Source organism: Bubalus kerabau, chromosome 6 (assembly GCF_029407905.1).
Source record: "Bubalus kerabau isolate K-KA32 ecotype Philippines breed swamp buffalo chromosome 6, PCC_UOA_SB_1v2, whole genome shotgun sequence".
NCBI lineage: Eukaryota > Metazoa > Chordata > Mammalia > Artiodactyla > Bovidae > Bubalus > Bubalus kerabau.
The window spans coordinates 105,807,339-105,834,758 of NC_073629.1; the positions used below are offsets into that span (position 1 = coordinate 105,807,339).

A 27,420-nucleotide genomic window follows, 5' to 3' on the forward strand; every position below is an offset into this window, starting at 1 on the left:
TACCAGCTGAGCTGCCAGGGAAACCCTGAAGACCAGGTACCTTAAGGCAAATCTAAAGGACAATAGACAGGGCAGCTGGGGCCCTGATTCTCTCCAGCACGTGCACAGGAAAGAGACGTCTGACTTCTACTCCATGCACCCTCCAGCCACCAGAGAGGATTCCTGCTGTGGCTGTTTCCCCTGCATCTCTCCCAGCAGAGCCGGGGACTCTGCAAAGCCAATGTCTGATCATACCATGCTTAGGTTCAACGTCTTCCATCTCATCAAGAGCAAAGCACCACAGCCTTCAGGGTTGCTCCACGAAGGCAGACCCTGCCCAGATCACCAGGGATGAAGAGGAGGACAGGGAGTGGGGACAGGGAGTGGGCCCAGCTCCCTCCCCAAGAAGTCCTGGGCACTGGGCGGCCCATGCCAGGCTTGAAGGCAACCCTCCTGTGCCATCTCCACTACAGCCCTTGGCCCTGGTACCATCCTGTCTGCACAGCCGGGGTGAAAGGATAGTGGGGCTTGGCAGGCCCCGGAAAGCCATTCTGGGGGTGCTGTTTCTAGGTTGTGTAAGCAGCCAGCACTTAACTGGCCAGTGGAGGCCCACTCAAAGCAGCGAGGGCACAGCTGGCACAGCTGACCCCGTGAGGTTTTGCAAACTGCCCACCAACTGTGTTCTCACTGTTGGGAGGGAGCTGCTGTCACCAAGAGGCATCAGAGCCTTCAGTTTGGGGACCAGCTTTTATAAAAATGACTGCAGACAGTCGGGAGGAGAGGTCGGAATTCACCCAGGCAGCCCCATTGAGTTCCCAAACCAGTATGGAGTCCTCCGTAAGTGAAGAGGCCGTGAGACTCGCAGACTGACAGAGGCAGCTGGGTTGGCCTGGGTCAGAGGGCGGTGCTCCCACACAGGCTTCTTGGCCTCCGCCCTGATGGTGGCCTTGGACTAGTGGGTGGAAGACAAGAGGGAGCCTGCTTCCTTCCTGGGTCTCCCTGATGGAGGAACCGGGCCAAATGGTGGGAAACATTTTTCTCCCAACCTCCAGCTTCTCAAACGTCAACCAGCCTGAGCCCTGGGCCTCGGCCTCAGACACACTGCAGAGCAGCCAGCTCACAACCAAGTGTGCTCGGCAGCCAGAGGGGTGGGTGGTCCCAGCGTCACCATCGTGCCTGCCGTGAGGAGCACGGATTCAGGGTCTCGAATTTCACTTTGGAGGAGAATCCAAAGGACGATGACCCGCACTCAGAAGGCCAGGGCAGAAGAGGCAGGCAGGCTGCTTCTGGTCTACACCCAGCAGAGGGACTGGCCTCCTTCATAAATACTTGAATGTCTATATGCTGAGAACCTAAATTTGAAGCCTTCTGGGGAAATTCTGGTTCCTATTAGGCTCCTCTCTTAGTTTCTAAACAAAACTATCAGATCCCCCACCTCAGGCTGCTCCCTGGGGGGAGAGCCTGGCACTGAGAGAGTTCAGGGGTCACACACAGGGCGGCATCGTGCTCCAACGGCTCCCATCTGGCCGTGACATGAACAGCATGACAGACAAGGTGTGTCTCTTGCTCTGCGTTATTTATTTCTTAAGTTAGAGTATACACCGAGTCCAGCCAGGATATAACAGGCACGCAGCTCCACCTGTCGTTACACCACATTAAGAAAATAGCTTTTCATATTGCATTCCAACCGGAAACACCATTCTGGAAGGAGACAGTCCCCTTGAGCAAAGCTGTCTACATAAGAGAGAGGTTTAGAGGGAGTGTCCCGAAAAGATCCTTTGTTCTTTGTTAAGTGACCCCTTGATGCAAGGAGTGATTCTGGAGGGGACTCGCAGCCAGAGGACAGGGATTCAACACACTCAGACTTCAGGGAGACAGAGTTCTTGTCTCATGTGATGCCAAACTGACTGTCCTGAGCAAATCCAAGCCGCGGTTGCCACAGAGAGTCCCCAGCACAGGACAGCCGGCGCTCTGTCTCTGGTTTCCCTCTTCCTCATGGCAAGGGGTGCCCATGGGTTCTGGCACCGGGTCGTGAGCACAGCTGCACTCGCCCCTCCACGCCCACTAGGCAGCATGGCACACCTCTTATAACGGCCTCAGGGGAAGGAACAGCTGCACACGCGAAGCCACAGTGATGCAGTGTGGCCACAGAAGCTCCGTGACCGAGGGCTGCCCCGGCGCCCGGCCCTCACCTGCTCGGCCCCAACGTCCTGCCTCTCACCCGAGGCTCGAGGACCGCAGAGGAGAGCGCGGGACATCCAGCAGCACACCGTGCGGGAGCTGGTACACACGGCAGGACATCAAGTCACGGTCTCCCCGGATCCCTTCCCCCATAATAAAATAATCTTAATAAAAACATAATTTAAAGGAAGTGTCAAAAGCTGAGTGTAAAATCAAAGCTGTAAACTCCTGAAGTCCAAAGGCTCTCTTCAAGAATTATCCCTGTTTAAAAAAAAAAAAAATTGAGCAATTAGTTATAGGATGCATGTTAAATAGAAAAGTGATTTGTTGTCAGCTGCTGTGGTAAACTGCCTGGTTTCCATTGAGGACCAGTATTAGGAGCCTAACTTGAATCACGAGAAGCTAAATTTGGGATTCCTACAGAAGCACATGGACTCCACCTCTGCCCCAACACAAGCAGTGTTTTGCACCACGCCAGTCTCCTCACGGTGCCACTCACAGGGGATCTCCACTTGGGGAGGCAGTTAAAAACTCCATGTAACAGACCAAGTATCTGCCTCTGTACCGTTACAAAGGTTCCTTTCTTTCCAGGGCAGTTACTTAGACTATCAGATTACCTACAGCAAACTATCTGGTGAAGATTAATGAATACATGAGTGCTAAATGCTCACCTGGCAGAGAAGGCAACCAACTACCCCTCACCCCCACCCCCGATTCGGACCTCCTTCTCGCGCCTGACCAGGTGGCTACGGTCATCACAGGCCAAGCGGCTGCTCAGCACGACCGCGTGCCCAAGAGACCACACTGCCAGTGGAGAGGTCCACTGGTGGGGAAGGTAAGGTGTGCAGGATTTGGGGAGGCCGCCTTCCCATGCCTGGGGCAGGACCTCAGCTTCCCTGTGGTAGGACCCCCCGCACACCCCTGGTTCTCCTTTAGACCCCCCAGACACCCGGCTGACACCCCAGCCCCCTTCTGAGCAGGTATTTCTGCCGAGCATCCACGCAGTTAACTTCATGGGATTTTAGACAATTCTCGGCAGCTGCCCACGGCTACTACACTTTATAAACTTTCCAACTGGTCACAAAAGACAAACATTCCAAGTTTGTCCAATAACTGCTCTGATTTTAATGGACTTCCAGAATAAGCAAGCAACACAAAAGTGTTGTATGTATTGGTTTTAAAGCACTTTCTGGTGAAAACTTGAGGGTCTGCAGAAATGACAGCATGTTGTCACGCCTGGCACCTCCTTCAAGATCTCCAAGTTTATGGCTACATGAAATAACATGGCTCTAAGAATCCAGTTCCCCCAGGTTAGGTCAGATTGGCACCTGAAAGCAGCAATCAGCAAGACAACAATTGCCCTGTGCCTGGTCTCACCCCAGCAGGGTCCCCAGAGCAGGCTGGGTAGATGTATCCTAACTGTGGGGGCCGGGTCCTCAGCCATTTGATGCCCACCGTGACCTGACCACTTACATCCTCTGGCAGATACAGTCTTTCAACAGTGAACTTTCATGATGCTCTTACGATTCTGGTGTCACCACCATTTAAAAGAAAACAAGTTTCAAAGTATCACTTACGTTACCATCAGTCATGGTTTATTGAAGGAAACTTCAGTTCAGTGATTTCAGAGTCAGGGGAGCTGCTTCCACTTCTGTCACTGTAGGTGTCCCTGTAGAATTCAGATGGTTTATTCATCGGTTTCCACCAAACACTCGCTTTACTTCCCTGATTCTGCAGCCACCACGGCACCCACAAAGGGATGCTTGCTCACAGCAGAAATCAAAGACATTATATATTTAGCAGAAAGCTGCAGAGGGATTTTCTTCTTGTTATGAAAGATATACATTCGCTTTATATCTCAGTCATGATGGTTAAGGACCCACCAAGACAGGGTTGTGCCCAACCAACACAGCAGTGGCACATGAAATCCCCCCGGGCTGTGGCCGAGGCAACCCCTCAACCTCCCCGTGAAAAAAACACAGTTCCCCACAGGCCACAGGGCCGAGATGGGATCCTGGAGCCCAGGTGCTGCAGAGGGGGGACATGGCCTCCATGCCGGGGGGCAAGGCCAGGGGTGGCACAAAAGCAGCCTGAGAAAACCCCAGGGAAGAAGAGGATGCATGTGTGTCAGAGTGAGAAGTAGGGTCCCAGCAAGGCTCCCCAGTCCTGTGGCTTTGCTCATCACCGATGGCGTGGGGACGGCTCTCTGTAAGCAATCAGTGACCTCCCAAGGGACTAGGGGAGCGCGACCTCACCTGGGCGAGAGCCTGCAGCCTTTCTGGAGGTAATGCGGGAGCCTTCCCACAGAGGCTAGGAGGAGACCAAAGTACGGTGGGGAAGGCTTGATAGGTCTGGACAGAAACTCAGGGTGATACTGCACTCCGACGAAAAAGGGATGATCTGAAACACAAGTGCAGAAGAGCCAGCTTCACCGTGTGTCCACAGAACGTGTGGAAGATGGAAAAAAATCTTGAATGATCCATGTTTCTGCAGACCCTAAAATGATCTGAAAACAACTTATCTGGAGCCTGGGTCGAGGCAATCACAAAGCACAGGAGATGTGATGCCCTCCACCTGCAGACGAAGGTGACCCCTCCTCTCCAGGTTCTGCCACCCCGATCCTCACCCCCACACCCCAGCTCCCTGACTGGAACAGGATTGAGTCCTGCAGGTCACGTGAGATTAGACTCCGGTACCAAGTCCGAGCTCTCATTCTGGAGAACGAGGACCTGAAGCCAGAGGTCAAGCAGCTGCCTAAGGAAGGTCTTGGTGGGAGGCTGAGTCCCCCAGGGCTCCAGAACCTTGTCCCCAAGAGCCCTCCCCTCCCCAGGTGGCACGGCTGCCTGATCTGGTGAGGTCAAGGGCAACAATTTATATTACTGTGTCTTTCCCACACGCCAAGAAAACCTAAGTTTCCCACTAAACACAACGGCCCGAGCAAGCACCTTCCAACTCCACAATTTCCATTCTCTCTCCTTCAACATCTTGGCCAACGAACTTCAAGCCTTGCTCCTCCAAACACTTTTTCAAGACTGGATTCACCTGTGAAGCATGAAGAACAGTTTTGCTGGGCTCTCAGCTGTGTTTCCAGAGTAACAGAAAGGAGAAAATGTCAAAGGTCACAGAGCTCACATCCTCACCTCAAACCTGTGGCGGTGCCTCTCCTCCAGGTAATCTGGATCTCCGTAGAGTTTCCCTGGGAAAAAACCCACGTGACATGAAGGACCCTGATTTCACAAAGGCGTCTATTCACACCACATCCTGCCGCCCAGGTTACCTATTCTCATCTACACGGCCAGGCCCTTTGAAGGTTATTTCTGTGACTTTGCTGCCAATCCCCACTGCCCACTCTAGCAGCACAATCCAGATGAATTCTTGGGCTTTTGATTCTTTGCAACCAAGAAAAACTAACAGAAACGGACTTTCACCACCATCCCTCACACGTGACTACAGAGACACCAGGGTTAAGTCAGAGCCACTAAGGTCAGCCAGCGCCTGCTGTTCCCCGGGAACAAGAGTGACATTTGCCAACAGGTGGATTCCCAGAGCCAAGTGAGACCCCCAAACCACAGGACCTTAGAGCCAGAGGACTGGATGACCACCTACTCAAGTGACTCAAATTACGCTGCCTCCAAACCCCGGACAGATGTATAGGTGCTCTGCCAACAATGGCAGAGTTTTCCCAGTGGAAGAAAAAGCAAATCCAATCCAGTAATTCTTAAGTATCTTAAATTTCCCCTAAATCTTTAGCATATGTTAGTTATTGCTGTTGTTTGTCACTAAGTCATGTCCGACTCTGCAACCCCACGTAGCCAGCCAGGCTCCTCTGTCCATGGGATTTTCCAGGCAAGAATACTGGAGTGGGTTGCCATTTCCTTCTCCAAGGGATCCTCCCGACCCAGGGACTGAACCCACATCTCTTGCACTGGTAGGCACATCCTTTACCACTGGGCCACCAGGGAAGCTCACGTTATGTTAGTACGTCTAGAATAAAGTCTATTTAGGTTGAACCAGGTGAAACTGCCATTTCTGTAAGACAACTGCTCGACATCTGCCATTTAAGTGCTCAACATCAGCAGTTTTATCCACTTTGACCTAATAAGACAGGAAAGTAAGACTGCCATGGATTTCCCCTAAGCGACTCATTCTGGCGAGTGATCCACACCCAAAGTTCCCCCAGATCCCCAGCTGTACTGCCTGTGACCTCTGAGCATGGTGCAACTTAGGCTATGTCACTGGGAAAGAAGTAAAGAACTTCCGAAGTAAGAACAAAGCTGTAAATGCCGGGCTGGCTGTAGCACCGGGACGTGCATCCGGCAGGCTGGGCCGGAGGGAGGCCGCTCTTACTCATGACGGAGTTCTTGGTCTGGAACAGAGTTCTCCTCTTGCCCAGCCGCATGGTTCCACCCATCTGGCCAGGGTTGTGTTCCGGCATGTCTATGACCTGGAGATGTTCCAAAAACAAACATGTGCTACCAAACCCTGCCTCAGTTAGGAGACAGACCGCCCGCACTGAGTGAAGAGAGCCTGCGAGGAGGTCCAGCCTTTCCTTAGAAGAGATTATTGTCAGAGGAAAATGTCTCCTGATGGCCATTCTTAAACCTTTTCCAGGTGAGTGTTTCACCCTTCAGCCTGTCCTCCTGAGTCGCAGGACTGGACATTGCTGACCCCTGCCCTGGCCATTCCTGCCCTGGTACTTTGGACCCCAAGGGCCTGTTCTAATAAAGACTGACACAGTAGCGTGGATACGAGACCAGACATGTTATCATACGTCTCCTTCACTAGACTGACAGCTGCTCGAAGGAAAGGGATGCTCTTATAGGGCTGGCCAGGAACCGGGAGGAGCTTGGCGAATGTCTGCGGGACTCAGGACCTTTTCTGGGCTCCCCCACCTCCCCGAGGTTCCACGTCTCAAAACCTTTGCTCTTTTCTCCCTGAGATCTGATTATCAGCAAAGTTCAATTTCAGGTCGACAAAACACATGCTAATGCTGTTTAAGTACCCTGAGGTTAAGAGTCTTGTCCATCCTGTTTATCACAACATCCTTGATATCAAACAGGCCCGTCACGCCTGGGCTGGGGATTCGGTGATGAATGAAGGCACTGTCTGCCCTCCATGAGCCACATTCCTCTGATGGGAGATTTAACACGAGGAATGCCGGCCTCCTGGGGCTTGGGCCCAAGTCAAACAATCAGTCCTAAGTTCCAGCAGTTCTTTACTAAGGCGGCCATCTTCCAGGGTTGCTGGGGATTAAGTGACACAAAGAAGTGAGCAAGTGCCTGGTACGTAATAAGTGCCCAATAAGTGTTTCATGTCGATATTGTTCTAGAGTGTTCCTGAGAATTACTTAATCAGGAACCCCTACTGCCACCCCCAGCTGGCTGAAGTGGCACCTGTCTTAAAAACTTCCTGTGGCTAACTGGGAAGAGCAGTGAGAAACCACATGATGAAAACAGGAAGTTCTTCCTTCCTAGCTGGGACATCTGCAAGCCCAGGTGCTCAGGGTTCTCCAGAATGAACCCAGTGGTCTCATTTCCCATCTCTGGCCCTCAATCACACTCATAACATCCCTTCCACACCCTTCCAGATGCTCCAGACACAGGACTCACCACGGGATGATTGGTGTTGGGGTCAAACTCTGTAGAATTGGCATCTGAAAAACCAAAATACTTTTGTTACAAAAATAGTTACAACCAAACGGATTATTTAACAGTTTCATTCCTAAGCTCTAAGTCACAAATTCCCTCCTCAGCTTATTCAGTGACGAGAACCAAAACCAGGGATAACATTTTCAAGACACAAGGCACTCAGCAGACAAAGGTGAATTGTTCCCATTTTATCTGTAACTCTCTGGGAAGTCAAGCTGTACAAAATGGTGAAATCAAATCAATGGCATAACCTGATCATCTTTACTTAGATAGTACATCCTTTTGATGGCTCTTAGACTGTCTCTCTTTTTCCACCTTTTGTTTCAGACTGTATCTCTCTCCCAGTATCTCTCCTTGATGTGCAAATACAGTTTCTTCTACGTTTCTTTCATCCTCAGCATCTTACACATTGTACTACCCAACTGCCCGACTCAAGAGCTAAATCAAAAATTAACTAATTTCAAAACCCAAATATCCTTTCTGTCCTTTACTGAATTTACCATCTGACTATCAGGGAAAGCACTGAAGACTAAAATAGAAAGAACCCGGCACCCAGCACTGTCTGCCTGCTTGCTCTTTCCGTGCATCATGTGAGGTTTCATCCCCCTCCGGGGCCTAACCTGGGGCCAGGTCTCAGATGCAGGGAAGCTCATCTCCAGGTCACCCACCCACCTGGGGACCCCAGTGGGTGCCGCAGCAGGAGGTGATGGCTGTGCAGGGCTCAGGGCGCCTGAGGGCCACCTCAAGTGGCAGGTGGTAGGACAGAGCTCAGAAGCCAGCACCAGGGCCGTGCTACCTACAGAACTGAGCTGCTGCCTCCTCAGGTTCCTGTGAAAACCTGTGACATGACCTAACAGCGAGCTGGCCCCTGGGAACCCCTCGTATTTGGTAAAGCCAGGCTGGGTTCTATTCCTCAGGTAACTTTGCTGAGTCTGCTTAGAACATATATGGGTCCGGTGGCCGCGATGGGGTCACCGTGCCCCAGGATTCACACCACGTGTGGTCCCCTCCCCCCTCCAACGATGGCTCAGCCATGGGACACCTGGTAAGGGCCTACACTGCGGGCTTGTCATTTCGGGAGCCAGGTGGTCGCCACGCCCTGAGGACGCTCGGCTGAACTGGTGGACAATGAGACTGTCCCTCTGCCTCTGCCAGGCAGAGGTGAGAGTGGGGCAGGCTGAGTTCAGACACACCACACACTGAGCAGAAAACCACACACTGAGTCCACTCAGACCACAGAACACTGAGAAACAGGAAACCACCGCTGGAAGCCACTGAGCTGCTGGTGGTCTAGAAGCTGCAGTACAGTCAGTGGGCACCGAGCCAACACTGGCGAGTGTTTCCTATTGCCAGGCACTGTGCTGGGACCATTTACAGGTATCATTTCATTCAGCTCCTACGACCAAGTGAAGCGGGTTACCACTACTACCTCCATTTTACGGAAGAGACAGAGGTTCAAAAAGGCTAAGATCACCCACAGTGATAAAGGGACTTCCCTGGTAACCCAGTGGTTAAGGCTCCACACTCCCAGTGCAGGGGGCCCTGGTTTGATCCCTGGTCAGGGAACTAGATCCCACACACCGCAACTAAAGATCCCGCTTGCGGCAACTAAGACCCGGAGGGCGTGCATGACTGCTCAGTCCTGTCCAACTCTCTTGCAACCCCATGGACTGTAGCCCCCAAGGCTCCTCTGTCCATGGGATTTTCCAGGCAAGAATACTCGAGTGGGTTGCCATTTCCTCCTCCAGGGTATCTTCCTGACCCAGGGATCAAATCTGCATCTCCCGCATTGGCAGGTGGGTTCTTTACCACTGAGTCACCTGGGAATTCCCTAAGACCTGGAGCAGCCAAATAAATTAAAAAAAAAAAAAAAGAAAGGCAAAATTTGAGGCCAGGTCTAATCAACTCCAGAGCCCAAGTTCATAATATTTGCATAGGCTCACACTGGCCAGAGTTAGTTTCCTTGCCGTGCACCAGTTCAAGGTCCACAGCCATGGTGATGGGAGTGTGGGCATCTCCAGAGAAAGGCGCAAGGGCAGAGGCAGGCGGCTCACCATGCTCCCTCCTCCAGTGGCTAGTGGTTCCCCTGGAGGAGGGCAGAGTGTTTTCTGTTGATACATTCAGCCATTTCCCTTCGCTGTGGCTGTGAGATACTGGGAAACCAAGCCTGGCCTCCAGGGCCCCCACCGCCCAACACGCACCAGGAACATTCCAGTGAGAATTTAACACATTTTTAAGTAGACACTTACCTTGCCATCCCAGCACATTTCTTGAAAATTCAACCACTGCCAACTGCATTCCTAAGCACACACCTTCCAGATGGAGGGAAAGCAAATGAAACTTCATTGAAAAGGGAGTCCCCACATTTCCAACCCGCCTACATGGACTCGGCATCCTGACTGTTCACAGAATTCCAATGACAAACTCTCATAATTTTCTGCTATAAACATGCAACCCCCTGCTATGTTTTATCTGTAACAGATTTCAAACATGGGGTTTAAGTGTATAGGAAGATTTCAGGTTTTAGAGTCATGTGATCTTAGAAATAAATAATATTCTCTTCAGTACTTTAAAATTCAAGTTTTCTTATCCTCTCTCATTAAGTTCCCACTTAAAATGGATCATGCTGAATATGACTGAAATTTACAGCCCCAGGAAGCATCCAAAATCACTCTGCCCAATCAGACAGCTGGTGTTCCAAATAAGGATATGAAACCCAGTCTCACATGTCCTGCCAAACAGCTGGTTTCAGTAAATGGACAAGATTTCCTAATTGCTATTTCATTCTCTCAGAAGTCCATAACAATGACATGGAGCTCAAGTTTAAAAGGTTCATTTTAAAAAGGAGTTTAAATTTCTCAAAAACAGAACCCAAAGGCTTCTTCTGCTTGAGCTGCTATCTGGAGAGATAGCATTTATGTTTGACTTTGATAATCTCTGTTTATTTACAGGCTCACGGGGCATTTTTTCTTATCTTTCCTACTCCTTACCCAGAAAAGGCTTCTTCTGTTTCCGAGCCCAGGAGATGGCTTGGATTTTTCCTTCAGTCCCTCGTACACCAAATCCTCCTGGAACCAGCACGCCACTGTGCAAGAGAGCACACCACAGGCAGCCCCTTTCCACCAAGTCCAGCTCCCAGAAACCACCCGAGGAATCACTTCCAAGACACTGACGCTCCAAAGTCACTCCAGCTCTGAGGACTGTGATTTCAATCCTGCCCATGACTTGTAGAAACACTATGGACTTGGAAAATGCACAGAAAAGCATCCACTCTCCTTCTTAGTAACATCAAGAAAATGCTTATAACCAGGGAAAAAAGATGGCATACGTAACTGTAATACCATTACTGCACAGTATTTGGCCCAGGCAGGGATTCTTCCCTAAGTCTGCAATCTTTTTGTTTTTGTTTACCCCTTAGGTCCCCCAAGTAGGAAGGGGGCCTTTCCTGGTCAGTCAGAGCCACACTAACCATAGCTGTATGGCTCTGTAACATTCAACGTATCTAGGGAACCAGAAATTCTTACTGATTTGTTTACTGTTATATTAGATAATAGCTGCCAGGGGCAAAAAAAAAAACAAACCTATTTATGAAATCTTACTGATGAATCCTCATCAAATGGTCTGAAGGAAAAACCTTTTATAAGCCTCATCCAGAGAATCCCCTGCTGATCTAGTGGTTAGGATTTAGCACTTCCACTGCTGTGGCCTGGGTTCAACCCTTGGCTGGGGAACTGAGCTCCTATAAGACTTGAGGCACCAGAGGGGATTTGTCTCATCTAAAGATGCATACAGTAAATATTATCAGTGAACTTAGAACTAGTTTGCTTCATATTAATTAAACTAATAAGCTGTGGAACTTCCTTGGTGGTCCCGTGGTTAACACTTCACCTTCCAATGCAGGGGGTACAGGTTTGATCCCTGGTCAGGGAGCCAAGATCCCCACGTGCCTTGTGGCCAAAACACCAAAACATATAAACAGCCATATTGTAACAGATTCCACAAACACTTTAAAATGGTCCACATCAAAAATATCTTTTTAAAAAATTGATAAGCTCTATTTTTGTGAGGCTTCAGTCCTCCAGGGTGTAGCCTTTTCAATAATTAAAAGACATTTAAACAATCAGATTATCTACCACCACAGGAGAGCACACACTGCATTCATTAAGACACACCTCGAACCCCTGAAAGCAAAGGTAGAGAGTTCTGCTTACTGAGCGCTACAGAGCTTCTGCCAGGCCTCGTGGTAGCGCACTGGCTCCTCCTGCAAGGTGCTGGGCTCCAGGTCCGTGGAATCTACGTACTGGGGGCGGTCAGAGTGGACAGAAAAGAAGCAGGCTCGTGACTCCTGAGCACGTGCTTTCCTGATCTCTAAACAATATGAACAGCACTCCATCTTTCTTAACTTTAAAATAAAGTTTAAAAATAACCTTCATGTATTCATACTAATCTTTTAAAGATAAACTTTAGCATCTTTCTTATATTTTAGAATATGAGTTTCCTTCTCAAATCATTAAGCTTTGGCTCTCCATCTATACTCGGTCGACTGGTGCAGACCCTGAAGTGTCTCCTCTGTTTAAGACATCTCCCCCAGTCCATCTCCCCTCCCAGCGAGCTTCTCATTCTCCTCAATTGTGCTGAAGTATAACTTATATACAATGAAACACAAGCATTTTAAGTGTGGACTTGCATGAGTTTTGTTCCCTGCAAAGGAGTGACCCCCAGCTTGATTAAGATCTAGAAAGTTCCCCACGATTCCATCTGCCCCCCTGTAAACAACGTCCTTCCTGCCTCCTGCTCCAGACAATCCTGGCTCTGTGTTCTGTCACCACTGGGTCTGCCTCCTCTAGAACTTCAGATAGATGAAACTATGCACTGGGTAGCCTTCCATTTCTCAGATTCATCGTGGTGTGGTGTATCACCACGGACTTGATTCCTTTCTACTACTGGGTACTTTTCTACTGCAGGAATACACCACATGATAATGTTTATCCACCGACTCATCCTGGACATTCGGGCTGTTGCCAGATTTTAGCTGTTATGACTAACTGGTCCGTTTGTATAAAAATACATTCTTTCGGTGGACATGTTTTCACTTTTCTTGAGTAAATATCTAGGAGCAGGATGGCTGGGTCACACAGAAGGCGTGTGTTTACCTTCATGTGAAACCACCAGACTCTTTTCTTGAGCAACTGCACCAGTTTACATTCCCACGTCCTCACCGACACGCTTAGCCACTTAGGTGGGTGCGTGTTGGTACCTCACTGAGACTTAATTTGCATTTATCTTCCTGACAACTAAAGGCATTAAGCCTCTTTTCATGTATATCACGTGTGTCTTCTATGGAAGTGTCTGTTCAAATCTTCTGCCCACTTTTTTATTACATTGCTCATCTTCCTGCTCCTTCCTGCCCAATACCCTGCGGTGACTTCCCTGAACCTGGGGGCAAAATCCAAGAGTGGCCCAGTTGATACATTTCATGACTAGGCCCTCGCCAGCCTCTCTCCAGACACCCTCCAATTCACACTTTTCCCATCCACTGAGCTCCCAACCATCCAACACCTCCAAGTCCTTGGATAAATGCTATCTGCTCTTGGGAATGCCCTTCCCTGTGACCTTATCTATCTTCCCAGACCTTCCCACAGACCCCTCCTCACATATCTACCAAGGCAGGATCTCCCCTCTTCTGCATGTTCCCTTCAAACCTGAGAGACCTCACTGACTCAGACACCCTTCTCAGCCTCCACAATCTAACACATGATGGGCACAGGGTACTTCCAAGGGGATAAAATGAATCAATGACTGAAAAAACTAGTGAAAAAATAAGGTTAGGCAAGGTAAAGAGATCCCACAATTCTTAAAGCACATAGAACAGCTCTTCCTCTAGGAACCTGCTCACCAGCTGAAAGCAGCTTCACTTTCATCCTGAGATACCGGTGGAAAGCAGGAGACCGACCCCACCGCCAAGGGCAAGGTCAGCTCCCCAGGGCCGTCAGCTCTGTGCCTAGTCAGCCCCTCCGCACTGAGCTCCAACTTCACTTCTAATTTCCGACCCCTCCTGAAAAGTTCTATGTGGGAGATACTTTGCTGGGGAAAAAAAGTATAAAGGGACAAGTGGAAGGTTTTCAGGAAGAGCTGACCCATATAGTACTTCCTCTACCCTAGACACAGTCCCAAGCACTTCACATGATCTCACTCAATTCTTATAAAAAGAACTCTGTGACAAAGGCACGATCACTAATCCTTTTCAAAGATGGGGAAACCAGGACTTCCTTGGTGGTCCAGTGGTTAAGAATCCACCTTGCCATTCAGGGGACACAGGTTCGATCCCTGGTCAGGTAACTAACATCCCACGTGCCTCAAAGCAGCTAAGCCTGCACACCCCAAATAGAAAGTTTGCGCACCATAAGGAGGATCCTGCGTGATGCAACTAAGACCTAATGCAGACAAAATTTTTTTTTTTTAAATAAAGATGGCGAAACTAAGGCCCAAAGAGAGCTAAGTAACCTGCCCAGGGTCACAGAGACTCTGCGACTTTGCTGCTAGGCTCTGGAAGCCCTGCCCTGAACCTTGCTTGACCCTCTGCCACCTCTAGGAGATGGGCAGCGGCTGTGCCCTGACATGCCAGCAGCTCAGCTTCTGCCTGGCTTGTACCAGAGAACATGGTGAGCACTGTTCACCAGGCACTGCCCATGCTCCAGGCACCAGCTGGGTGAGTGCAGACAAGTTACTGAGAAACCTCCTGGCTCCACGGGGTGGACACTGGACAGATGCCAGCAACTATGCCACATGCTTGGCCACTAGGACTCCTCACCACTGGAGTCACCTGACGTTCAGATCCAGGTGTCCATCCTCTTGGCTTCTACTCTGACCACATCTCCCCGTATTTCCTAAAAATGCTCTACTGTTCTCTCCCAGCCAGAAGTCAACCACAGATCTTTTTGATTTCTAAAAAGAAATTCTGAGCTCCAAAAATACAAAGCAGGTGTCCATGCCACACCACACTGCACCTGTGCCCCCCGCTCACCTTGATTTCCAGTTTGTGGTTGATGGCCAGTGCAGAATGCTCCAGAGCTTTAATGACAGAAGCGTACGAGTCTGAGAACTTGGTGTATTTTCCCACGAGGGCAATAGAACAGGTCTCCAGCAAGCGATCATATCTATCACACAAAGGTCAAGAAACATCAAATTACTCAGGCCATATGTACCTCCGTGAGATGAAAATCACTATTTAAAGAGGGGAAAAAAAAAAGTCTGAGAAAAATATGATAGGAGCAACTACTGTCTGAGTTCTATGTACAGAACAGTAAAGACAAAGCAAGTTTCAGATCAACATGGCAGGCTTTGTAAAGAAAGTAAGATTTTGGAACCCGCCTCCAAGAGATGGCTTCAAAATCTACTCCAAATTTTTTTAATGAAAAGATTAACAAACAGACAATTCACAAGAGTTATGTGATGAACAGTCCAATTATTGGCATCCACACAATAGTCCATACTCATTAAAGTTTTTTTCATTATAAAGTATAATCAGTAACACAAAAAAGCTTATAATATTTTATGAAAGATCATAAAACCGTGTGCTATTTTTGTGGCCACATAATGATATACAAGCAAATGGACATAGACTGAAAGGGAAAAATGTCAAAATGAAAATGAGGATGGCTGAGCAATGGCAGGCGCGCTCCCTCCGCAAATGCCGATTAGTGCTGTCGGGGTGACTCTGCGGCCACAGCAGCGCACGCCCAGGGCTCGGCGGCGCGGGGTCAAGGTCTGTCACGTGCTGGGTAAGCATCTCAGAGTGAGGGGGCAAACAGGGTGGGCCAGTCCCCAGACTGATGAGCTGTGACAGCAGCAGGAAGAACAGCCTGGACAGGACCTCCAGCCCACAAGGCGCCCCACAGCGGCAGGCAGGGGAGGTTCTTAAAGCACTGTTTCAACCCCCTGCCTTCCTGTTTTTAGTTTGATTCCAATCTTGAGCAGCTTCATGCAACTGTATTTATTTTTGATGACAGACATCCAGCTAAAGCTTTTCTTCTGCCTGATAATATCACTGGCAGCTGAATGATTTGAAAAATCCTTTTCCTCTGACACGAAAAATAAGAATCCAAATTCAGTGACAAAAAGAAAGGAAGAAAGAAAAGACTGGACATCCTTGCTGATCCTTTTGTGGTGTGGGGTGGGCACGTTCCCAAACACAGCTCAGGTGCCTGGGAGCACCCAGGAGTGCTCCAGCCATGTCCCGCCATCCGTGTGGACCTCAGTTACCAGTGCTAGCCCGTCACCACAAGGAGGCCTGTTTGCACGGGAGTCAAAGGGGACAGCTGTGTCATCTGTGACCTGAGCCAGCTCTATTAGGACTTCCTCATCCATGATGCAGCTACACGAGGGCTGGCCAAGATCCTTTCTTCACACCCCTTACCACGAAGGCCTTTCCAATGTGAGCTGATACCACATAAGAAAGAGCTGAATTCCCTGAGCTTCCACCAAAAAAAAGGAAAAATAAGGCTGAGACCCCCAGGTCCTTATTAAGAAGCAAACCTGTCGGCCATCTCTTTCCACTTCATCAGCATTTTTCGCGGCTGCCTCTCAATAGGAAGGTCAAGTCTCCGGAGGAAATAATCTACAACCCCCTGCTCCTCTAACAATAAGGGGACTCGGTAGATGGATGAGACATCGTGGACACAGATCACCTGTTTAAAAATGAGCAAAGTTAATTCATGAAAAGGAACAAAAACTAACTGCGCCGACAGCTCCTACCAGGCATTAGGACCTTGGGAAAATACAGTCTCCTAGCAGGTATTATCAGAGAAGGCAATGGCACCCCACTCCAGTACTCTTGCCTGGAGAATCCCAGGGACGGAGGAGCCTGGTAAGCTGCAGTCCATGGGGTCGCTAAGGGCATGACTAAGCGACTTTACTTTCACTTTTCACCTTCATGCATTGGAGAAGGAAATGGCAACCCACTCCAGTATTCTTGCCTGGAGAATCCCAGGGACAGAGGAGCCTAGTGGGCTGCCGTCTATGGGGTCACACAGAGTCGGACACGACTGAAGCGACTTAGCAGCAGCAGCAGCAGGTATTATGACCTTGGGAACATAACTGTTCTAAATTTGAAAAACACAGAAAAGGTCAACTTTCTAAAAAATATAAATTAAGAAGAACAGATAGTGGCTAATCTCCTATGAACATGGGTGCAAAAGTCCTGAAGAATTCATAAACAAAACCACAAATTAGTTTTTTAAAAAATCATGTCCAAGTAGCAAATGTCCCAAGATCAATGGTTTTAAAAATTGGCTTTCATTGGAATCACTCCCAAGTAAGCTTTTAAAAATTCAAAGGCCCATGCAGCACTGCACACCACTTAAATTTAACAGTAGAATTCACTACAGGAATAGATTAAAAGGGGGGGGGGGGGGGAATCACCTTGGTGGATCCAAATTTAATACAAATTCATAATAAAAATTCTTAGTAAATTGAGGAAAATGTAAAAATATAAAAAACCCACAGCAAATACCATTTGGCTTGATATTTAATGTCACTTAATATGTAAAGTCTGAAACAGGCCAACCTGGCCACTATCATTATTTCTATTCAATATATTAGAGATATAGAGACATTACAATTAGATAAGAAAAAATGTATATGAATTGGAAAATAAGAAACTATTGCCACTAATTGCATATAATATTGCTTATTCATAAAACCCAAGCGAATTTACAGGCAATCAGAACTAATAAGTTTAGTAACCTTCCTAAGCTTGACATCAATGGGCAAAAGTCAACAGGGTTTCCTATGTGTGTATGTGTGTTAGCCACTTAGTCGTGTCAGGCTCTGTGATCCCATGGGCTGCAGCCTGCCAGGCTCCTCTGTCCATGGAATTCTCCAAGCAAGAATACTGGAGTGGGTAGCCATTCCCTTCTCCAAGGGATCTTCCCGACTGAGGAATCAAACCCACGTCTCCCACAATGCAGGTGGATTTTTTACCACTGAGCCACCAGGGAAGCCCCCCAACAATATGTCATTCACATACTAATAAAAATTATGAATACCTATAAATAAATGAGGAGCTACCCCATGCCCCCATGCCCGAGGCCAGGAGCGGCGGCTGGGAGGAGCAACCCACACCCGAGGCCAGGGGCAGTGGCCGGGAGGACCAACCCCACGTCCAAGGAGCCGTGGCTGCGAGGGCGCAGGAGGGCCTAGAGGAGCTATCCCACACTGAAGGTCAGGAAGGGCGGCGGTGAGGAGATACCCCTCGTCCAAGGTAAGGAGCAATGGCTGCGATTTGCTGGAGCAGCTGTGAAGAGATACCCCACGTCCAAGGTAAGAGAAACCCAAGTAAGACAGTAGGTGTTGCAAGAGGGCATCAGAGGGCAAACACACTGAAACCATACTCACAGAAAACTAGTCAATCTAATCACACTAGGACCACAGCCTTGTCTAACTCAATGAAACTAAGCCATGCCCGTGGGGCAACCCAAGATGGGTGGGTCATGGTGGAGAGATCTGACAGAATGTGGTCCACTGGGGAAGGGAATGGCAAACCACTTCAGTATTCTTGCGTTGAGAACCCCATGAACAGTATGAAAAGACAAAATGATAGGATACTGAAAGAGAAACTCCCCAGGTCAGTAGGTGCCCAATATGCTACTGGAGATCAGTGGAGAAATAACTCCAGAAAGAATGAAGGGATGGAGCCAAAGCAAAAACAATACCCAGCTGTGGATGTGACTGGTGATAGAAGCAAGGTCCGATGCTGTAAAGAGCAATATTGCATAGGAACCTCGAATGTCAGGTCCATGAATCAAGGCAAATTGGAAGCAGTCAAACAAGAGATGGCAAGAGTGAATGTCGACATTCTAGGAATCAGCGAACTGAAATGGACTGGAATGGGTGAATTTAACTCAGATGACCATTATATCTACTACTGCGGGCAGGAATCCCTCAGAAGAAATGGAGTGGCCATCATGGTCAACAAAAGAGTCTAAAATGCAGTACTTGGATGCAATCTCAAAAATGACAGAATGATCTCTGTTCGTTTCCAAGGCAAACCATTCAATATCACAGTAATCCAAGTCCATGCCCCAACCAGTAACACTGAAGAAGCTGAATTTGAACGGTTCTATGAAGACCTACAAGACCTTTTAGAACTAATGCCCAAAAAAGATGTCCTTTTCATTATAGGGGACTGGAATACAAAAATAGGAAGTCTAGAAACACCTGGAGTAACAGGCAAATTTGGCCTTGGAATATGGAATGAAGCAGGGCAAAGACTAATAGAGTTTTGCCAAGAAAATGCACTGGTCATAACAAACACCCTCTTCCAACAACACAAGAGAAGACTCTATACATGGACATCACCAGATAGTCAACACCGAAATCAGATTGATTATATTCTTTGCAGCCAAAGATGGAGAAGCTCCATACAGTCAGCAAAAACAAGATCAGGAGCTGACTGTGGCTCAGACCATGAACTCCTTATGGCCAAATTCAGACTTAAATTGAAGAAAGTAGGGGAAACCACTAGATCATTCAAGTATGACCTAAATCAAATTCCTTATGATTATACAGTGGAAGTGAGAAATAGATTTAAGGGCCTAGATCTGATAGATAGAGTGCCTGATGAACTATGGAATGAGGTTCGTGACATTGTACAGGAGACAGGGATCAAGACCATTCCTATAGAAAAGAAATGCAAAAAAGCAAAATGGCTGTCTGGGGAGGTCTTACAAATAGCTGTGAAAAGAAGAGAAGAGAAAAGCAAAGGAGAAAAGGAAAGATATAAACATCTGAATGCAGAGTTCCAAAGAATAGCAAGAAGAGATAAGAAAGCCTTCTTCAGCGATCAATGCAAAGAAATAGAGGAAAACAACAGAATGGGAAAGACTAGGGATCTCTTCAAGAAAATTAGAGATACCAAAGGAACATTTCATGCAAAGATGAGCTCGAAAAAGGACAGAAATGGTATGGACCTAACAGAAGCAGAAGACATTAAGAAGAGATGGCAAGAATACACTGAAGAACTGTACAAAAAAGATCTTCATGACCCAGATAATCACAATGGTGTGATCACTGACCTAGAGCCAGACATCCTGGAATGTGAAGTCAAGTGGGCCTTAGAAAGCATCACTATGAACAAAGCTAGTGGAGGTGATGGAATTCCAGTTGAACTATTTCAAATCCTGAAAGATGATGCTGTCAAAGTGCTGCACTCAATATGCCAGCAAATTTGGAAAACTCAGCAGTGGCCACAGGACTGGAAAAGGTCAGTTTTCATTCCAATCCCAAAGAAAGGCAATGCCAAAGAATGCTCAAACTACCGCACAATTGCACTCATCTCACACGCTAGTAAAGTAATGCTCAAAATTCTCCAAGCCAGGCTTCAGCAATACGTGAACCGTGAACTTCCTGATGTTCAAGCTGGTTTTAGAAAAGGCAGAGGAACCAGAGATCAAATTGCCAACATCCGCTGGATCATCGAAAAAGCAACAGAGTTCCAGAAAAACATCTATTTCTGCTTTATTGACTATGCCAAAGCCTTTGACTATGTGGATCACAATAAACTGTGGAAAATTCTTCAAGAGATGGGAATACCAGACCATCTGATCTGCCTCTTGAGAAATCTGTATGCAGGTCAGGAAGCAACAGTTAGAACTGGACATGGAACAACAGACTGGTTCCAAATAGGAAAAGGAGTACGTCAAGGCTGTATATTGTCACCCTGTTTATTTAACTTATATGCAGAGTACATCATGAGAAACACTGGACTGGAAGAAACACAAGCTGGAATCAAGATTGCCGGGAGAAATATCAATAACCTCAGATATGCAGATGACACCACCCTTATGGCAGAAAGTGAAGAGGAACTCAAAAGCCTCTTGATGAAAGTGAAAGTGGAGAGTGAAAAAGGTGGCTTAAAGCTCAGCATTCAGAAAACGAAGATCATGGCATCCGGTCCCACCACTTCATGGGAAATAGATGGGGAAACAGTGGAAACAGTGTCAGACTTTCTTTCTCTGGGCTCCAAAATCACTACAGATGGTGACTGCAGCCATGAAATTAAAAAACGCTTACTCCTTGGAAGGAAAGTTATGACCAACCTAGATAGCATATTCAAAAGCAGAGACATTACTTTGCCAACAAAGGTTCGTCTAGTCAAGGCTATGGTTTTTCTTGTGGTCATGTATGGATGTGAGAGTTGGACTGTGAAGAGGGCTGAGCACCGAAGAATTGATGCTTTTGAACTGTGGTGTTGGAGAAGACTCTTGAGAGTCCCTTGGACTGCAAGGAGATCCAACCAGTCCATTCTGAAGGAGATCAGCCCTGGGAATTCTTTGGAAGGAATGATGCTCAAGCTGAAACTCCAGTACTTTGGCCACCTCATGTGAAGAGTTGACTCATTGGAAAAGACTCTGATGCTGGGAGGGATTGGGGGCAGGAGGAGAAGGGACGACAGAGGATGAGATGGCTGGATGGCATCACTGACTCGATGGACGTGAGTTTGGGTAAACTCCGGGAGTTGGTGATGGACAGGGAGGCCTGGCATGCTGTGATTCATGCGGTCGCAAAGAGTCGGACACGACTGAGCGACTGATCTGATCTGATAAATAAATCTAAAACACAATTCACAAAGATAAAAAGTCTATAAACCACCTTCACAAAGAAAACTAGATTACTGATCTTTCAACAAACGGAGCTGGAACAGCTTGACAGCTCCATGCAAAAAAGATGAGTTCCAAATTTTACTGAAGTTACTATTCATAAAAATTAACTTACATCAAATCCTAGACCTATGTACATGTTACGACCTAAAATTATACAACTTTTAGAAAACACAGAACATCTTCATGACCTTGATTAAGCAGAGTTCTTAGATAAGACACCAAAAGCACAATCTATAAAGAAAATAACTGATAAACTGGGAGTTCATCAAAAATATAAAAGCTTTTATGCTCCCAAAGACACCATTAAGCAAATTAAAAGACATATACCTGAAACTAACATGACACTGTAAATCAATTGTACTTCGATTAAAAAAGGAAAAACAACATGAAAAGACAAACCGCAAGCTGAGAAAAAAAATATGCAAATGATGTATCTGATAAAAGACCTGCACTCAAAATATATAAAAAACTCCTAAGACTCAGTAACAAAATTAAAAGACAGGCAAAAAATGTGAAGGTCTAATTTAAATACAGAAACACCTGTCACATTTTTAATAGTGACTAATTTCAGCAAAGTTCTAAGATGAAGAGAAAGGAGGGGGGGAAAAAATCTGTATTTTTAAATTACATGCAACCCCGGCTCCCAGCATGAGCTGTATGACGGAATTTGCTTCATATGTACACTTCTGCTTCTCAACAGTTGTGAATTTTTTTAAAGTCCCCTATATAAGGAACTTTCCTTTACATTTTTGATAAAATGCCACAGTTCAGATGGTAAAGAAACTGCCTGCAATGCAGGACAGCCAGGTTCAATCCCTAGGCCAGGAAGATCTCCTGGAGAAGGGAATGGCTTACCCACTTCAGTATCCTTGCCTGGAGAATCCCATGGACAGAGGAACCTGGGGGGCTACAGTCCATGGGGTTGCATAGAGTCGTACATGACTGAATGACTAACACTTTCAATTTTAATAATAACCTAGTCTATTATAGAATTGAATTACCTTGGCTTGCAGGGACAGAAATATAGAAAATAACTGAAGTGCATGAAAAAAGGCTGTTTATACCAATGAAAGTATTCTGACGTTCCACGCACTTAGTATGAAACAGAATCCCTCGGATGGAGCTCCTGGCTCAGGCATCACCCCAGGAACAATGATCTCCAGCCTCCGGCTGCTCCCACACCGTGAAGCACAAGCTGTCGTGGAGCTGGAGAGGATCGCTGCCTCTAATGGACAAAGGCCTTCCTTGCTTCATTGGCTCTAATGCCAGCACAGTGACTTTCATTTTTTCATATTCACTTTCCATACTCCTAGAAGTCTTGTAAATGGATTTCTCTTATTTTAACCCTGCTGCTTCACTCATTCCTCTCTAGGCCAGCTGGGCTCCTCTGATTCTCAAACAACCTAGTAATAGAACAAACCATCCATAACCCGACCGTAAGTTCCTTGACCTCAACTTCCTTCTGCTCTAAAGTCAGCCAAACCTGACCAGAGTCACAATCCCAACTCACCACCCCTGGAATTTCCATACCATGCACTTGAGATATATCAGCTTCCAAAATGTTGAATTTCCTGTACCATAGGTAACTGCCATTAGCACAAGTAACAAAAAAAGATTTAAATATGTCTCGAGCCTCCAACACTTAGACAGCAGGCTCCAGGAATATAAAGTTGAATAAAGTGATCCTTGCCCTCAAGAAGCTCAGTCTGTGAGGGGAGACGAACACACACACACACACACACACACGGGAACACAGACACACAAACACAATAAGGGGCAATGAGAGGCTCACCAGCAGGACCTGTGAGACACACAGGTCACCCAGAGTCTGAAGGAGGTTTGGAAGGTAAAACTTCTCAGACAATACCGTGTCCTAGTTGGGCTCCGAAGGATGAGGAGGAATAGGAGATTGTCAGGCCTGTTTCCGGGGAGGGGAACACCCGCTGGGCATGGCTGGAGCGAACCGTAGGAGGAGTTGGGACAGACAGGACAGGTAAAGGATGTTTGGGGAACCACAAGGATAAGGTGATAGAAAATCACAGGGCCCGTGGGTGTCAGTTCTTCTAGGGAACAGTCTCCTGTCTCAAATTATGGAATAGCAATAAGCCTCATGAAACTGGTTAAGAGACTAGGATAATTAGAAGCAAAAAACGGTTTATGAGAAGATGAAATTTCTACTTACTTGTTCAGGTTCCACATGGCAGAACATCGATATTTTCTCTTTCACTGACGTGTCAAGAGGATTTGAGCACCTGCACACAACCTAGACATGTGGAGGGACAGAAGGGGTTACAAAGTTGGGTTTTTCTCCGGACTGAAATTAAAGTAGACACCACATTGTTACGCTGGATGAAAATGTCAAGTCCTAGCACAATGCACAGAAACTGTAAAAATGTTACCTGTTTTCAAAACTTCCTAAATCCCAAGTTGGAGAAATGTGCAAGAGCGGTAGGACAAATTGACAGAGAGATTAATGAGCCGACTGGGGTTTCCCTCAACCACTGCTCTTGGGCACGAGGAAAAGGAGAATGAATGACTGGCTAGCAGGAGAAGACACAACTTCACACACACCAGGTAGGGAAATCTCTGCAAACCACATCCCAGTTCAAAGCACTGACTCTATTTGGCCACCGTTGGCTACCTACACGCAGGCCAAGAAAACAAAGGTTTTCGCTTTAAGGCCAGATCTTAATTAGACAGACAAGATCACACTGAAACCAGGTAACCAGGAAATCTTACCAGATCTGGGGAAAGCCCAAGCCCTCTGAGTTCCCGAACACTGTTCTGGGTGGGTTTAGTCTTCTGTTCCCCTGTTGAACTTGGCTATTTTACAGGAGGAAAAAAAAAAAAAAGTTAGTTACTCTGTGATAAGGGACTTTCAAGTATGACTTTTCTACCAACCTCTTTTAATACGTAAATAGATAATTTGACCATTTACCTAAACTCCCATCCAGTTTTCAGACTGTCAAGGTTACACACATGCATGTTTTACAGTAAAAGAGTCATTTAAGGTTTGTCCAAAGAGCAGTAGTACCAGTTCTATCTATCCCTTCGCCTTTCCAAACCCGAGAGACAACCGCTCTTCCACTTTTTTCTTTAAATTGCAGTATACATGATTTTTCTGGTGGCTCAGAAGTAAAGAATCCACCTGCCAATGCAGGAATGTGGATTTGATCTCTGGGTCGGGAAGATCCCCTGGAGAAGGGAATGGCTACCCACTCCAGTATTCTTGCCTGGGAAATCCCACGGACAGAGGAGCCTGGCCAGCTACAGCCCATGGGGTTGCAAAGAGCTGGACATGACTTAGCGACCAAAACAACAATAGTTGATTTACAGTGTTGTGTTAGTTTCAAGTGTACAGCAAAGTGACTCAGATATATTTTTATATATACATAACTATATACATATATATACATATGTATGTGTACACACATACATACATGTATACTTTTTCAGATTCTTTCCCATTATAATTACGAGATATAGAATGTAGTTCCCTATGCCGTACAGGAGGTCCTTCACCCTTGAATGAGCCTCCTCCTATGCTTTACACTGCTATTTCTTGACATTTTGAGGCATTTTCTACTGATTTCCCTTTTGGATCAGGAACCCACTCTTTTCATTTCCCTGCCCCCATTACATGTACCTGCCTTGTGTCTGCAGCCCCCATCTCCGTAGACACTGTGCAAACGAATCCATGTGCCATGACTTTTCCAATGATTTGGCTTCGTTGGTTGGTTTTTTGGTTTTATTTTGTGGATATGCTGAGTTTTCTACATAGTAAATTATTCTCCTCTCACAGATATATTTGTTGGGTATATAATTCTAAGTTAGAAGTCATTTTCCCTGAAAATTTTTGGCTTCACTATCTTTTAGCTTTCAGGACTGCTGTTGAGAACTCTAATGCCATAGTGATTCTCGATTTTTCTCTTTAGAGATTTTTAGAATTTCTGCACCCTTATTTCAAAATTTCACAACTATGTGCCTTGGTGGGGGGTCATTTTTCGTTTAATAGGCTGGGCATTAACTAGGCCCTCCAATCTAGAAACTCTTATCTGGAAATTTCCTTGAATTCTTTAGATCAGGAGTCAGAAAAATTTTCCTATAAAAGGCCAGACAATAAATATTTTAGGTTTTGTAGGCCACACAGTCTCTGTCACAACTATTCAACTCTGATGTTTTAACGCAAATGGGCACGGCTGTTCTATTTTCAGAAACAGAAGGTGGGCTGATTCGGCCTGTCTGCTGACCCCTGGTTCACATTACACATGCCTCTCCATTTCTCCTATTTTTTAAAAACCTCATTATTTGGATCAAAAGGCCTAGACCAACCTCTAAGTCCCTTGCCTTTTCTCTCCTGATCTTCCTGCTCTACTTTATAGGGTATTTCCTTAGCCTTCTCTCTCCTAAATTTTCATTCTTGCTATTTAATTTCTAATTTCCAAGAATTCTTTTCTGTGCTTTGAACGTTCTCTTCTTAATGTATCTGGCTCCATTTAATGGATGCAGTTTATTTCCTCTTAATTCTGAGGATATTAATGAGATGTTGTTTTTTCTTCTTCTGAAGTTTCCTTTTCCTACCCCTGCAGAGCCTCAATTTCCTCTAAGTTAATTTTCTTCTGTTGTTTTGGTCTCTTGCATGCTTGATGCTTTCTCAAAATGCCTTGTGACCATGGCTGCCAGCTCACTATAAAAGCTAACCGAAAGCTCTGTGAGGAGGTGGGCTTGTCCACCAGGGCTGTAGCTGTGGGGATCTGACTGGTCTGTTTTCACCGGGAGCCTCTGAAGGCAGTGTGTTTTCTCCTGGGTTAGTCACATACCCCAAGAATCCTATAATCTCTTATAGACAGTCCCTGCCTGACTATGAAAGTGTGAAAGTGAAATCACTCAGTCGAGTCAGACTCTTTGCGACCCCATGGACTATACAGTCCATGGAATTCTCCAGGCCAGAATACTGGAGTGGGTAGCCTTTCCCTTCTCCAGGGGATCTTCCCAACCCAGGGATCAAACCCAGGTCTCCCGCATTGCGGGCGGATTCTTTACACGCTCAGCCACAAGGGAAGCCTGGCTGTGATGATCTGCAAACCCAGCAGCAGAAGAAGGCAGGGTGTCTCCACAACACAAAATCACACTGTCCCTAGTGTCTCCTCATCCAGAAAAAGCCTAGTCCTCTGCCAGGGCAAGAGAGGACTGATGCCCAACTGTGCACATTAGACAGCGAATGCCAGAGTCTAAGTGCTTCCGAAGTAGCAATTATAACGAGCCCCACGTCACCCCGAGGTGCCCAGGGCTGCCCATTCCCGAGTCTTCACGGTTCTGCAGAGCGAGCAGGCTTGCTTTCTGCTTTCCCCGCTGCCAGCTTAGGATCCAGCTCTCCCAGGTCTGCTCGGCTCGTTTCTACAAGGCCATCTGCTTTCTGTCTTCCTAATTTCTTGTTACTACTGACTCCACTCAGAGGATTCATCTTTGTGAATTTTTGTCTTAAAAAGGAATTCCCTTTACTCCAGTTGCCGTATAGTTTCACCATGTACTAGAGACAAATGGACCTGTGCAACCTACTGTCTTCAACTGCAAATTACCCTGATCAATTTTTCAAATGTTTTCCATTTGACCTTTGCAAAAATATGATTATAATAATTTAAAGTTCACAAAGAAGTGTGTATATTCCCTGTTTCCTGCACCTCAAATATTTGAAACAGGTAAGGAGTGAAAACCACCCTTTTCTCCCTCTCCTCCGTCCCCCAAAGTGAAGCCCTAAATGCCTTACCTGCGGCACGAGGCTGACGTGAATATTACAGAAGTTCTCTCTTTTGACCTTGAACTGGAATTGACGGAAGGCCTCAATAAAGGGCATGCTTTCTATATCTCCTACTGTCCCACCGAGCTAGAATGACAAAGTTAATTTAGAGGTGAAACACCACATCTTCTTGTGGTTTAATTTCCTAACAATT

The 27,420-nt window shown here is 46.8% G+C and overlaps 1 protein-coding gene across 2 annotated transcripts in view; it reads right to left on the reverse strand.

The window, feature by feature from the left end:
* Positions 1 to 1,552: 1,552 nt before the first annotated feature.
* Positions 1,553 to 27,420, reverse strand: part of CTPS1 (CTP synthase 1) — a 34,721-nt gene continuing 8,853 nt past the window's right edge. For both annotated transcript variants that reach the window (XM_055586222.1, XM_055586223.1), the window contains 15 exons: positions 27,237 to 27,353; positions 24,209 to 24,292; positions 23,652 to 23,732; positions 16,344 to 16,495; positions 14,833 to 14,965; positions 12,020 to 12,108; positions 10,799 to 10,893; positions 10,058 to 10,120; positions 7,770 to 7,813; positions 6,508 to 6,604; positions 5,301 to 5,356; positions 5,106 to 5,202; positions 4,416 to 4,560; positions 3,738 to 3,829; positions 1,553 to 2,421 (listed from right to left, as the gene is read on the reverse strand). In XM_055586222.1, the coding sequence (XP_055442197.1) occupies positions 3,745 to 3,829; positions 4,416 to 4,560; positions 5,106 to 5,202; positions 5,301 to 5,356; positions 6,508 to 6,604; positions 7,770 to 7,813; positions 10,058 to 10,120; positions 10,799 to 10,893; positions 12,020 to 12,108; positions 14,833 to 14,965; positions 16,344 to 16,495; positions 23,652 to 23,732; positions 24,209 to 24,292; positions 27,237 to 27,353 (1,338 nt within the window). In that variant the 3' untranslated portion in view covers positions 1,553 to 2,421; positions 3,738 to 3,744. The remainder of the gene's footprint in view (positions 2,422 to 3,737; positions 3,830 to 4,415; positions 4,561 to 5,105; positions 5,203 to 5,300; positions 5,357 to 6,507; positions 6,605 to 7,769; positions 7,814 to 10,057; positions 10,121 to 10,798; positions 10,894 to 12,019; positions 12,109 to 14,832; positions 14,966 to 16,343; positions 16,496 to 23,651; positions 23,733 to 24,208; positions 24,293 to 27,236; positions 27,354 to 27,420) is intronic.